This window comes from Salmo trutta, unplaced genomic scaffold (assembly GCF_901001165.1).
Source record: "Salmo trutta unplaced genomic scaffold, fSalTru1.1, whole genome shotgun sequence".
NCBI classification, from domain to species: Eukaryota; Metazoa; Chordata; class Actinopteri; order Salmoniformes; family Salmonidae; genus Salmo; species Salmo trutta.
In genome coordinates this window covers 404,111-417,410 of record NW_021822308.1, presented here as the reverse complement: position 1 = coordinate 417,410, position 13,300 = coordinate 404,111, and the positions used below count along the sequence as shown (strand labels likewise).

Genomic DNA, 13,300 nt, shown 5'->3' with positions numbered 1-13,300 from the left:
CGTGCGACACAGTCCCTGTTCAAAACGTACCATATTTAGTACGTAGACACCCTACTGAGTATTTCCCACATCACTTTAGCTGAGACAGGTAAAGTTATCTCTCTACAAGTCAATATGTATCCCATGTACAGTCTATTACAGTGTATTGCATTGGGGGCTATGGAGGGGGTGGAGAACAAAGTGCTGCTGGATATGTACGACACGCACACAGTCGTACACACCTCACTCTTGCATATGCAGCCTACCTTTGAAGCACCTCTTTGAGTAGCCGATTCCTTTTCAGTTCTTCCTGTGCCAGCTCATTCAGATATTGCATTCCAAAGAAACCTTCTTGACTTCCAAAGAATCGTCAAAGAACCCTTTCTTTCAAAAACGGTTCATAGGATGCCTTACAAAGAACCCTCATCTTCCAAAAAGGGTTCTTCAGATGAAAATGGTTATTGGTAGAACCCTAACCTTCTGCAAAGAACTCTTTTGGAACCCTATTTTCTAAAAATGTCCGATGGCTAAGGGCTGTTCTTAGGCATGACATGACGCGAAGTGCCTGGATACAGCCCTTATTAGTGATTTATTGGCCATACACCACAAACTCTTGAGATGCCTTATTGCTATTATAAACCGGTTACCAACATAAATTTAACAGTAAACAAATCAAATCAAATCAAATTTATTTATATAGCCCTTCGTACATCAGCTGATATCTCAAAGTGCTGTACAGAAACCCAGCCTAAAACCCCAAACAGCAAGCAATGCATGTGAAAGAAGCACGGTGGCTAGGAAAAACTCCCTAGGAAAAACTCCCAAAACGTTGCGTTGTACCCACGGTATATTGCCTAACATACGGGTGGAATGCTGTTTTTAGCCAATTGGCATCCAAGACCCGAACTACCCGGTTTATAATAAGCTTTATGTTAATGATCCAGACTTTAATCATCAATACCCCTTCAAAGGAACGTGCCAGAATGATAGAAATTACAAACATGTTCTGAATCATCTGAATATAGGGAACAAGTCTATTGTTTATGAAATTCAGTGTCATATATCCTTTTTTGGAGGCAAAATCTGTGCCGTGTTTCCTACTTGCTGATTCATTGAACGCGGCATGTGTATAACTACAACCAGTGAGAAAGTCAGAAATGTCTGAATTTCCTGCACTTGAACGCGGCAGTAGCGCTCCACTACTTTGAGGGTTAAGGGACCGTCTTAAAACTGCAACACCTACTATTGCATGTGAAAAAATGTCAAAATCTTCTCAACCACATGACATAGTGATATCAAACCAATTTGACTTTGTTTAGCTATATTTGACTTTGGGAAAATACTTCCTACAAAGGGATACTTTGGGATTTTGGCCACAAAGCCCTTTATCTACTTCCCCAGACTCAGATGAACTAATGGATACCATTTGCATGTCTCTGCATCCAGTATGAAGGAAGTTAGAGGTAGTTTCAAGAGCTAATGATAACTAGCGTTAGCACAATGACTTGCATTAATTTACTAGTATGTTAGCAGTTAACATAAACGTCCAGTCATTGTGCTAATGCTAGTTAGCAACTTCCTTCTAACTGCATGCAGAGACATAAAAATGGTATCCATGAGTTCATCTGTATCTGGGGAAGAATAGAAACGGCTTCATTGCAAAAATCCTGAAGTATCCCTTTACACTTCAATTGCTTCCAAAATAGCAATTAATTGCAGTGGATTGGAGAGGAAAGGTCCCTGAACCTATTACAGTTGGTTTGAGATGTCTAAGTCATGTGGTTGCAAAGACGTTTTTCAGTTAATCACTTGCACTTTTAAGACAGTCCCTTAGCTCTGAGTACACGGACAACAAGCCATTGAAATCAATGTAAAGTCACTTTTTAAAAACGGAACAGAACAACAAAAACAACTTGTTCTCTACTGTCAGCTGATTCAGGATATGACATTTCTGTCATCCTGTCATATTTATTGAAGAGCAAAGTCTGAATCTTTAAAATAAATCTAAACACACTGCGGTTGACAAGACAAGGGGTGAAGTCTCAAAAAAACATTTTAAATCAGGAGGGGTTAAATATTGCCCAGATCTTTAACACAATAACACAATATCCCATATGACGTTCTGTTCCCTATATATAGTGCCAGGGCTCTGGTCAAAAATGGTGCATCATATAGGGATTAAGAAGCCATTTGGGACTCAAGCCAATGTCTTGAAAGGGCAATAAAGAAGGTTAAATGCACATCTAACACTTGAGGAATACCGTGCTGAGTTAATAAATCATAATATATATATATATAAAGGAAGCCTACAGAATATTGCTTGCCACTCCCCAGTGCTTTATTCTTGCACACAAAGCTTTCATCACCCATAACCTGCACTGGGGAGCAGCAATATTCTGAGTGAATCTCTCATTCCGTTACTTAAACGGGAATAAGCCAATCAACCCTTTACCTGAGCTGTCTGCAGTAACATGCTTAAAGAACAGGAGCATCATCAGAATACCCGTTGACATCATTCTGTTCAGCTTCTCTTCAGAACAGACACACGACTGAAAAATAAAGAATAAAAAATAATTTATAAATTTTTTGGTACAATTATAGCCAAAGGGAGCACTTCCGGCAGAGGAAGTTGATTAAAAAAATGCTTCTTTAAATCATAAAACTAACGTGTTTCGGCCTACTAGTCTTCATCAGGGTCAAAACATGATAAAGGCTAACAAGCGAAACAAACAAGTTTTAGTTTTATAATTGAAGAAGCGTTTACAAATAACTAATTATCCACTTCCAGAGTTCCTGAATTCCCTCTTCACTTCAATTGTGGCAAAATCAAATAATAAAATGTGAAGTACTTTCATACAGAATGAATAAGCTATAGTTGAAACTATGGAAAAAGGCATCGCTCACTTACCAATCAGCATATGATGGATTTGACCATTGAGCTAGAGAATATATCCACTAGTTTTTCAGGGGGGGCACATCATGTGACTACAGTAAAGGGATATTGTTTTTAACGGAGTTACTAATTAACTATTATAAATATAATCTATGCCAGTTAGCCTTGTGACAATGTGCCCATGGTGATAACACTGAAACATTGAGGAACTAAATAAAGTGTATTGTTTAAAGCAGTGTTTCTCAATACCAAAAGGGGGTGGGAGAGTGGATACATTTTGCCCTAGCACCGAACACATTTGATTCAACTAATCAACTCACCATCAAACATTTGATTTGAATCAGGTACGTTAGCACATTGGAAAGAAGGGAAACACTGCTTTAAAGGGACATTTCACTCATAAATGAAAGACGTTCAGACCTCAAAAGTAGACTAATGTCAAGATGAAACCCACCTCATTGGTCAGATCATGCCATATGCCTCATTCACTTTGGGTTGAGGCATACAGCTGAATCTACATCTTGACATTAGTTAACTTTGGAAATCTGAAAACTGAAAATGTCTGACAAACTTTTAGTTGAAAGTGTAATGCCCCTTTATTTACTGTATGGAGCTGAACTAATGAGCTCATCACTCAGAGATTGTGTTATGTTGGTCTGTCGTAGATAACAAGTCATGATAATAGGTCATACTGGTCGGAGCCTGAAGGGCCCATTGGGCAGCAGCCTATCGGTCGTTATTGTGTGGGCAAGTGGTAAAGTCAGAAGCCCCGCCTATTTCAAAAACGTTTCTTCTTATAATCTGATTTTAAACCTAACCTCAACCACACTGCTTACTTTATGCCTAACCATAACTTTAAATGAAGACCAAAAAGCCCAGTTTGATTTCCTCTTTCTGTAGCCCAGGTGTTTCCCAATCCTGGTCCTAGGGATCCAAAGAGAGGCACGTTGTTGGTTTCGCCCCTGTACTAACACACCTGACTTGAAATCGAATGCTTGATGATGATGATGTTGATTAGTGGAATGAAGTTGTGAGTGCTAGGTGCTAGGGTAAACACAACAATGTATACCCCTTTTGGTCCCCAGGACCAGGATTGAGAAACAATGAGTGGTGTGAGGCAGCTTGATGTACCAGTACACCCCCTGGACAGGACACTAGTCTATCTCCTGTTTCTGTAGGGTGAGGCAGCTTGATGTACCAGTACACCCCCTGGACAGGACACTAGTCTATCTCCTGTTACTGTAGGGTGAGGCAGCTTGATGTACCAGTACAACCCCTGGAAAGATGCTGTCACTGATAACAAGTTACATTTTATTGGAGAACTCAATATCTTCCCATGATAATCTTCTGAGTTGTGCTCACAATCCATTTACACACAAACACACACACTCTCTCTCTCTCTCTCCACTTTCTCTCTCCACTCTCACACACACACAGTGTCTATAAACGTGTGTAATTGTCATTAGTCAGTTACGCAAGCAACTCTTATCTTATGCTGTACAAACAATCCGCTGGTCCATTCTCAAAAACCTCATAAAATGTAGCCTACTGGTTAATCTTAGTGGTCAGATTAAATAAATTCACAAGTGAGTTAAGAAATAGGACACACACAAACAAACACACACACTATCGCACGCATGCACACACACACCTGGATTCAGTCCTAGGCGTGTTATAGAGCAACTATCTTTTGATGTATATTGTCGTGTGTTGAATTGGATTAAATCCCAGCCCCAATTCAGGGGCCTGAAGGCAACACCCACATTGAGTTTAATGTAGCAATGGAGAGAGGTGGAAGGTCCTCAACCAACAGTAACAATGGAGAGAGGTGGAAGGTCCTCAACCAACAGTAATAATGGAGAGAGGTGGAAGGTCCTCAACCAACAGTAATAATGGAGAGAGGTGGAAGGTCCTCAACCAACAGTAATAATGGAGAGGTGGAAGGTCCTCAACCAACAGTAACAATGGAGAGGTGGAAGGTCCTCAACCAACAGTAATAATGGAGAGAGGTGGAAGGTCCTCAACCAACAGTAATAATGGAGAGAGGTGGAAGGTCCTCAACCAACAGTAACAATGGAGAGAGGTGGAAGGTCCTCAACCAACAGTAACAATGGAGAGAAGTGGAAGGTCCTCAACCAACAGTAATAATGGAGAGAGGTGGAAGGTCCTCAACCAACAGTAACAATGGAGAGGTGGAAGGTCCTCAACCAACAGTAATAATGGAGAGGTGGAAGGTCCTCAACCAACAGTAACAATGGAGAGGTGGAAGGTCCTCAACCAACAGTAATAATGGAGAGAGGTGGAAGGTCCTCAACCAACAGTAATAATGGAGAGGTGGAAGGTCCTCAACCAACAGTAATAATGGAGAGGTGGAAGGTCCTCAACCAACAGTAACAATGGAGAGGTGGAAGGTCCTCAACCAACAGTAATAGTGGAGAGAGGTGGAAGGTCCTCAACCAACAGTAACAATGGAGAGTGGCAGGTCCTCAACCAACAGTAATAATGGAGAGGTGGCAGGTCCTCAACCATTACTAGAATCAAAACAAGTATTTCTGTGACCTTGAAAGTTACACAGGGCTGTAGGTTGGGATGGAGATCAGGGGAGTAGTGCAGGAGGGACCCCATCCTTCATATGACATGCTGGGGGGTTCCCAAGGCTCATTCCAGACTCTGGGCCCCTGGGGGTCAAAGATAATCTCACAGTTAGAGAGGAAACACACCAGAACGATGGCCGAGTGCTTTTGACCAGAATATCTGCCGCCATTTTCCATCAATTTCCAGCTGATTCTAAATTTAGGCCCAAAGCCTGTACGGTATATTACCTCATGAACTAAGTACTTAAGTAAAACACTTACAGGTGATTGGCCCAATAGTGAGGAGCTTGAGGCGGATGGACTTGGACACAGAGCGGGATCTCCTCCTGGAACACACCTGGAGAGAGAGAGAGACAAAACACTAAGTCAGAGAAACCAAACACTAAGTCAGAGAAACCTAACCGATACCAAGTCAGAGAGAGAGAGAGAGAGAGAGAGAGAAAGAGAGAGAGAGAGAGAGAGAGAGACTGTGGAGGAGTTGAGGACTCACTGGACTGCAGGAGGACCTCCGCTGGTCACACAGGCTGAGGCTGCAGTGCAGGAAGACGTCCCGGTAGTCTCCCTGGTACAGGAACAGCAGAGCAGAGAAGCGAGCCCTGAGGGACGAGCCGCTCTCCTCCACCCTCACCTGGGTTCGATTGCTAGGACACCTGGGAGAAGAGCCAAGAAGTCGCAAAGTGTAGGGTTCAATTTATTTACAGCTACACAGACATACCAACTCATACTACACACACACATAACACAAACACACAGACATGCAAACAGCTGATGAGTAGAGTCACAGACCTGTGTTGAATGATGTAGAACCGCGGAAGGTCATCAGGGCTGGGGGATTCCGTGGCGTAGTAGTTGTCTAGAACGACCACATAACGCTCCGCCTCGGACTCCTCCACAGACACGCCCACATGCAGGGTGGAGCCCACCGGCAAGGTGACTCTGCCTGCAGGGTAAGGCTCTGTGTAGTTGGAGTTAAGGTACAGAGACATGGAGGCTCTGGCTTTGGCACCGACTCTAACAACTCCATTACCAGGTCTGTCAAGAGGTGAAGCTACAAGTCAAATCAATGATTGCAAACATAAAATCAAGATGGTAGATTGACAGGTGTACTGGCAGACCTAACCAATGCGTCATCCCATTAAATTGACCATTGACCTGGCGTAGGCACAGCTTAAATGAGTTATCTTCTCATTCTACATCCTTGATGAAATGAACAATGTAATGTCATTAAGGCTGGTCTGCACAAACAAAGCAGAATGATGTGTGGTGTATTTTCTCACAGTAGGTAGGGTCTGAGGGCCACATCCAGACTGCTCTCTGTCTCCAGAGGATAGACACAGGTGAAAGGATAGCTCACGGGTCAGGAGAGAGAGTCGTTTCTCCCATCTACTGGATAAACGAATAAGCTGTTGGAGTAGACAGCATGGGTGGTGTTAGTCTGAAATAGAAGAAACGTGTTCACAGTTAAATTAATATTCAGGTCTTATATACAGACCTACTAACAGTAAGGATCAGTTATAGTCTAAACTCTTCCAGTGTTGAATAACCTCCAGTCAGACATTGAGGTAATGTGTTCTCACCTCCAGAGTGTTTCCACAGCGTCCCTCCCACGCTCCACCTGGTACCACACCGTGCCGTTAGCCTCCTGGTGGGCAGAGCAGCGTCTGTCAGCCAGGTGAGCAGAGGAAGCGCTCAGACCAGCAGCCTCCAGGTGGGCCCTGTTTAGACCCACCTGTACGAGGCTCCACCCACACACCAGGTCTGGGGCCATGATAGGAGGACGCGTCGGTTCCTTGATGGTGGTGCCAGGTATTGGGCCAGTTGTTGTAGTGGTAGTTTCAGGTACTGGAGTTGTGGAGGGGGTTCCAGGTACTGGAGTTGTGATGGGGGTACCGGGTACAGCAGTTGTGGATCCGGGTACTGGAGTTGTGGTGATGGTTCCAGGTAGAGGAGTTGTGGTGATGGTTCCAGGTACAGGAGTTGTGGTGATGGTTCCAGGTACAGCAGTTGTGGTGATGGTTCCAGGTACAGCAGTTGTGGTTTCGGGTACTGGAGGTATGGTGGGGGATCCAGGTACTGGAGTTGTGGTTTCGGGTACTGGAGGTATGGTGGGGGATCCAGGTACTGGAGTTGTGGTGATGGTTCCAGGTACAGTAGTTGTGGTTTCGGGTACTGGAGGTATGGTGGGGGACCCAGGTACAGGAGTTGTGGTGATGGTTCCAGGTACAGCAGTTGTGGTTTCGGGTACTGGAGGTATGGTGGGGGATCCAGGTACAGGAGTTGTGGTGGTGGTTCCAGGAACTGGAGTTGTGGTGATGGTTCCAGGTACAGGAGTTGTGGTGATGGTTCCAGGAACTGGAGTTGTGGTGATGGTTCCAGGTACAGGAGTTGTGGTGGTGGTTCCAGGTACAGGAGTTGTGGTGGTGGTTCCAGGTACTGGAGTTGTGGTGGTGGTTCCAGGTACAGGACTTGTGGTGATGGTTCCAGGTACAGGAGTTGTGGTGGAGGATCCAGGTACTGGAGTTGTGATGGTGGTTCCAGGTACAGGAGTTGTGGTGATGGTTCCAGGTACAGGACTTGTGGTGGGGGATCCAGGTACTGGAGTTGTGGTGATGGTTCCAGGTACTGGAGTTGTGGTGATGGTTCCAGGTACTGGAGTTGGGGTGATGGTTCCAGGAACTGGAGTTGTGGTGATGGTTCCAGGTACAGGAGTTGTGGTGGTGGTTCCAGGTACTGGAGTTGTGGTGGTGGTTCCAGGTACAGGACTTGTGGTGATGGTTCCAGGTACAGGAGTTGTGGTGGAGGATCCAGGTACTGGAGTTGTGATGGTGGTTCCAGGTACAGGAGTTGTGGTGATGGTTCCAGGTACAGGACTTGTGGTGGGGGATCCAGGTACTGGAGTTGTGGTGATGGTTCCAGGTACTGGAGTTGTGGTGATGGTTCCAGGTACTGGAGTTGTGGTGATGGTTCCAGGTACAGGAGTTGTGGTGGGGGTTCCAGGTACAGGAGTTGTGGTGGGGGACCCAGGTACAGGAGTTGTGGTGATGGTTCCAGGTACAGCAGTTGTGGTTTCGGGTACTGGATGTATGGTGGGGGATCCATGTACTGGAGTTGTGGTAGGGGACCCAGGTACTGGAGTAGTGGTGGGGGATCCAGGTACTGGGGTTGTGGTGGTGGTTCCAGGTACAGGAGTTGTGGCGGGGGTTCCAGGTACAGGAGTTGTGGTGGTGGTTCCAGGTACAGGAGTTGTGGTGGCGGTTCCAGGTACAAGATTTGGGGTTTTTGGTACTGGAGTTGTGGTGGTGATTCCAGGTACAGGAGTTGCGGTGGTGGTTCCAGGTACAGGAGTTGTGGTGATGGTTCCAGGTACAGGAGTTGCGGTGGTGGTTCCAGGTACAGGAGTTGCGGCGGTGGTTCCAGGAACTGGAGTTGCGGTGGTGGTTCCAGGTACAGGAGTTGCGGTGGTGGTTCCAGGTACAGGAGTTGCGGTGGTGGTTCCAGGTACTGGAGTTGCGGTGGTGGTTCCAGGAACAGGAGTTGTGGTGGTGGTTCCAAGTACAGGAGTTGCGGTGGTGGTTCCAGGTACAGGAGTTGTGGTGGTGGTTCCAGGTACAGGAGTTGTGGTGATGGTTCTAGGTACAGGAGTTGTGGTGATGGTTCCAGGTACTGGAGTTGTGGTGATGGTTCCAGGTACTGGAGTTGTGGTGATGGTTCCAGGTACAGGAGTTGTGGTGATGGTTCCAGGTACAGGAGTTGTGGTGATGGTTCCAGTTACTGGAGTTGTGGTGATGGTTCCAGGTACTGGAGTTGTGGTGATGGTTCCAGGTACAGGAGTTGTGGTGATGGTTCCAGGTACTGGAGTTGTGGTGATGGTTCCAGGTACAGGAGTTGTGGTGATGGTTCCAGTTACTGGAGTTGTGGTGATGGTTCCAGGTACTGGAGTTGTGGTGATGGTTCCAGGTACAGGAGTTGTGGTGATGGTTCCAGGAACTGGAGTTGTGTTGGTGGTTTCAGATACAGGAGTAGTTTTTGTGGATGTAGTTGTGGGTTTAGGGGTAGTTGTAGAAGATTGCTCTTTGAGAGAGTAAAATGAGAGGAGAGTGACAGAGAGGGAGAGTGGAGAGAGAATGAAAGAGACCGAGAGAAAGAAACAAGGTATAGAGTTACTGTCAGTCAAGATGAGCATGAGTATCTCCTACTGTCAAAAACACAGCCATTATGAAACTCAACTACAAGGCATTGCACACCTTTGCCTTCCACCATGGTCCTGCCACCACCTACTGTATCTACACTGAGGAGTAAGATGTGTTTTTCTTAACACTCACCTTTCCTCTCACACCTCCAGGTGATCTTATCCTCACTCATACAGGTGTCATCATCTCTACAGGTAGAACACACCTTGGTGTTGACGTCTGGAAGAGCAGAGGGGAGGGGGGTTCATGGATTTGCTGTGACTAGTACACACTCAGGTTATACGACTGATGTACAATGTATTTGCCACAAAATATATTTTTTGCACACATTGTTTTTACACACACGTTGTGTGGTGAACCCAGAACCAAGTCTCACGGCACACGTGGTACTTGGTTCTGGGTTCAGAGAGTGAATTGGACACCTTGGAACATTCTTGATGTCTTTAAGAATCAGTAACAAGGACATTATGATGTCATACCTGCACAGTAGGCCAAGTGGCAGTTTATTGCAGGGACAAACTTGTAGACATAGTAGTTTCCATAGCAGGCTTTGACATGGATGGGATTTTGTCTAAAGCTGCAGCAGTCACCAGACCAGCTCCCACAGACACCCCTCTGAACCACCCTGTCTAACAGCTGGGGATGGGGATCCGTGAGCCACATGGGGAAGGCGGTCCCATACATGTAACTGTCCACACACCTCTCTGGCATCTGAACACTGGTGTTCCCCAGGAACAGACAATACCAGCCCTGCCAGTTGATGCTCTGGTCGCAGTGCTCGCCATTAACGTTGGCATTGTTGTTGGTGGCACGCCAGTCGTCATTCAGTATGGTGTAGTGCTGGCAGGGGTCTGCACAGCAAGATGTTCCACCAACACTGATACAGTCCTCCCCCATATCACACACACCACAGCTGGTTACAACCAATCCTGCACAAAATAAACTGTGAGTTAATATATTAGGTTGAAAACGTATACATTACAATTTACCCTAAATACAGTATGTCAAATTCATTGAATGACAACAAACAAGAACAAGATTATCCTTATTACAAAATCAGTATCTATACAAAAGTAGTTTTGAATGCCTGCACCTTTCACCTTCTCCTCGATCCCACATACTTCCCTACAAGTATCCCTATTAACCTCAGACAATCTTATCATCTACAGCATGTAAAATACCATTCTTCTCTACCTGAGATTCTCACCAAGAGAAGAAACAACCACTTTGCTGTCATCATTCTGCACAGAAGTCTTCAGCTCAAGCGTGCAAGAACCTTAACATATATGTTTTAATGGGTTACTTTCACATGCTATTTGGTACAGAATAGATTTTAAGTTTCGATTTAGTTTAAACCTCAACATTATTAAGACATCATTTAATCCAACAAATACTATCTCTGTGGACTCTCTACGACAACAGCCTTGCATTACTTACATCAAGTTGTATTAATGTACCATTCACAGAGGACGAATGTCAGAGTGGAGCAGTGGGCTTTCAATATACAGCCGTGTGGCTATTAGAATAAAGAGTCATTATTTCCTAATGACTGATTAGAGGGTTTGAGAAAGGATAACAATATATTTAAGATAACAGTGCTTTTAATGTTTTGGTTATGATCACATCGTTTCCTAGGCTACACTCCCACTGGGGCTATCCGTTAACACGTTTAGGGACCTTGCTCAAGTTTGAGTCAGTATGTAGTTGTTTGTTTTCCAGATTGCTTCTTTCATCAAACATACTGGTTAACCTTGATGGTCATTGGTTTGATTACATACATTCACAACTGATTTGAGTACATGATGGTCTGAGCTAGGAAATATGACACACATGAACACACACACACACACACACACACACACACACACACACACACACACACACACACACACACACACACACACACACATTGAGTTTACAGTAACAATGGAGAGAGGTGGAAGGTCCTCAACCAACAGTAACAATGGAGAGAGGTGGAAGGTCCTCAACCAACAGTAACAATGGAGAGAGGTGGAAGGTCCTCAACCAACAGTAATAATGGAGAGGTGGAAGGTCCTCAACCAACAGTAATAATGGAGAGAGGTGGAAGGTCCTCAACCAACAGTAATAATGGAGAGGTGGAAGGTCCTCAACCAACAGTAACAATGGAGAGAGGTGGAAGGTCCTCAACCAACAGTAATAATGGAGAGGTGGAAGGTCCTCAACCAACAGTAATAATGGAGAGGTGGAAGGTCCTCAACCAACAGTAACAATGGAGAGGTGGAAGGTCCTCAACCAACAGTAATAATGGAGAGAACTGGAAGGTCCTCAACCAACAGTAACAATGGAGAGGTGGAAGGTCCTCAACCAACAGTAATAATGGAGAGAGGTGGAAGGTCCTCAACCAACAGTAATAATGGAGAGGTGGAAGGTCCTCAACCAACAGTAATAATGGAGAGAGGTGGAAGGTCCTCAACCAACAGTAATAATGGAGAGGTGGAAGGTCCTCAACCAACAGTAATAATGGAGAGAGGTGGAAGGTCCTCAACCAACAGTAATAATGGAGAGAGGTGGAAGGTCCTCAACCAACAGTAATAATGGAGAGAGGTGGAAGGTCCTCAACCAAAATGTGTGTGTATGAAAGTGTGTAGATATATGTGAATGCATTCCTTAGTGCCCCCACCCCTCTTCCCCCGCACAGTTGTGAGCTATAATTTTAATAAAGCTGATTTTAAACACAACAAACTCATGTCGGGAAAAGAAAAAAGGTGAAACTAATCTATGCCTGTTCTGATAAAAACCTTAGGGCATTTAGCCTCGGGGGATGCCTTGCTTGACCACACCCTCCTTCCTTGCTCCTGGCCTGCCCTGCCTCTTCCACCAATCCATATGTTTTTATGGACAGAAAAGAGCAGAGGCTCTGAGCGGTCCGATCAGGTCCATTGTCTATTGTCGGCTCTGACACACTTGCTTCTGTGACAGCATAGGCAACACCATTAAGGGCCATCTCCATTTTACTTCTATGAGTTAGTAATTAAACTGAAAGTGTGCCTACCTTCATGTTCAACTCCAACCAAAAGTGCACATGGTCGTCCATACGGGAGAGAAACATTAGAAATGCACAAAGTGAGAAAGGCTATAGTGGGTCTTTTTTTGCACTTCATTCCCAAATCATCCTAAAGGATATAAAAATGTATTGTGAAGCTCAATGAAGTTACTTATAGGTGAACTGGACATGAAGTGTGAAAATGCTTAGGTACCATTGACGTGCATTGGGTTTGTGCCGTAAATCTTAAAAAGTTAGATTTTGAAACAGTGGCCAGGTAAACAAAACCAAAGCATCTGTTGCTGTAATAGCTTGTCCATAGTCTGCTTGGAATGTCATTTGGATGAACTATCCAAGTCCTGGTCTAAAGAGGAAGAGAATTGTTGGTTTTTTATCCTAGGACTAGCTAGGTTTAATCTGTGTCCGGGAAGTCGTCACTCACTGTTGTGAATCAAACCCCTCCACAGTGTCAGTGTTGAGTCTGGTCCTGATTGGTAACACTGGCCAGGGTCGGGGTGCAGCAGGAAACGCCATCCTGGTCAGAGAGGCGTTCTGAGGCGTTCTTCTCTCTGGTTGCCGTGACCACAGAGTGCCAGTGTTGGACCGGGCCAGCTGCTGC

The 13,300-nt window shown here is 45.1% G+C and overlaps 1 protein-coding gene and 1 long non-coding RNA gene across 2 annotated transcripts in view; both read right to left on the bottom strand.

Moving 5' to 3' along the window:
* The window catches only part of LOC115181676 (uncharacterized), a 44,608-nt gene extending 34,289 nt beyond the window's left edge, over positions 1 to 10,319 (bottom strand). Inside the window, exons 1-8 of the mRNA XM_029743509.1 lie at positions 10,136 to 10,319; positions 9,789 to 9,875; positions 8,589 to 9,537; positions 7,310 to 8,541; positions 7,044 to 7,224; positions 6,253 to 6,498; positions 5,957 to 6,116; positions 2,432 to 2,528 (exon numbers count right to left, since the gene is read on the bottom strand). Of these exons, the coding sequence (XP_029599369.1) occupies positions 2,432 to 2,528; positions 5,957 to 6,116; positions 6,253 to 6,498; positions 7,044 to 7,224; positions 7,310 to 8,541; positions 8,589 to 9,537; positions 9,789 to 9,875; positions 10,136 to 10,319 (3,136 nt within the window). The remainder of the gene's footprint in view (positions 1 to 2,431; positions 2,529 to 5,956; positions 6,117 to 6,252; positions 6,499 to 7,043; positions 7,225 to 7,309; positions 8,542 to 8,588; positions 9,538 to 9,788; positions 9,876 to 10,135) is intronic.
* A 123-nt stretch (positions 10,320 to 10,442) lies between these two features.
* On the bottom strand, positions 10,443 to 11,202 carry LOC115181674 (uncharacterized). Its single transcript, XR_003873488.1, has 3 exons — positions 11,094 to 11,202; positions 10,851 to 10,932; positions 10,443 to 10,585 (listed from the first exon to the last, which is right to left on the bottom strand). It is a non-coding gene; the product is annotated as an uncharacterized LOC115181674 (long non-coding RNA).
* Between the last annotated feature and the right edge of the window lie 2,098 nt (positions 11,203 to 13,300).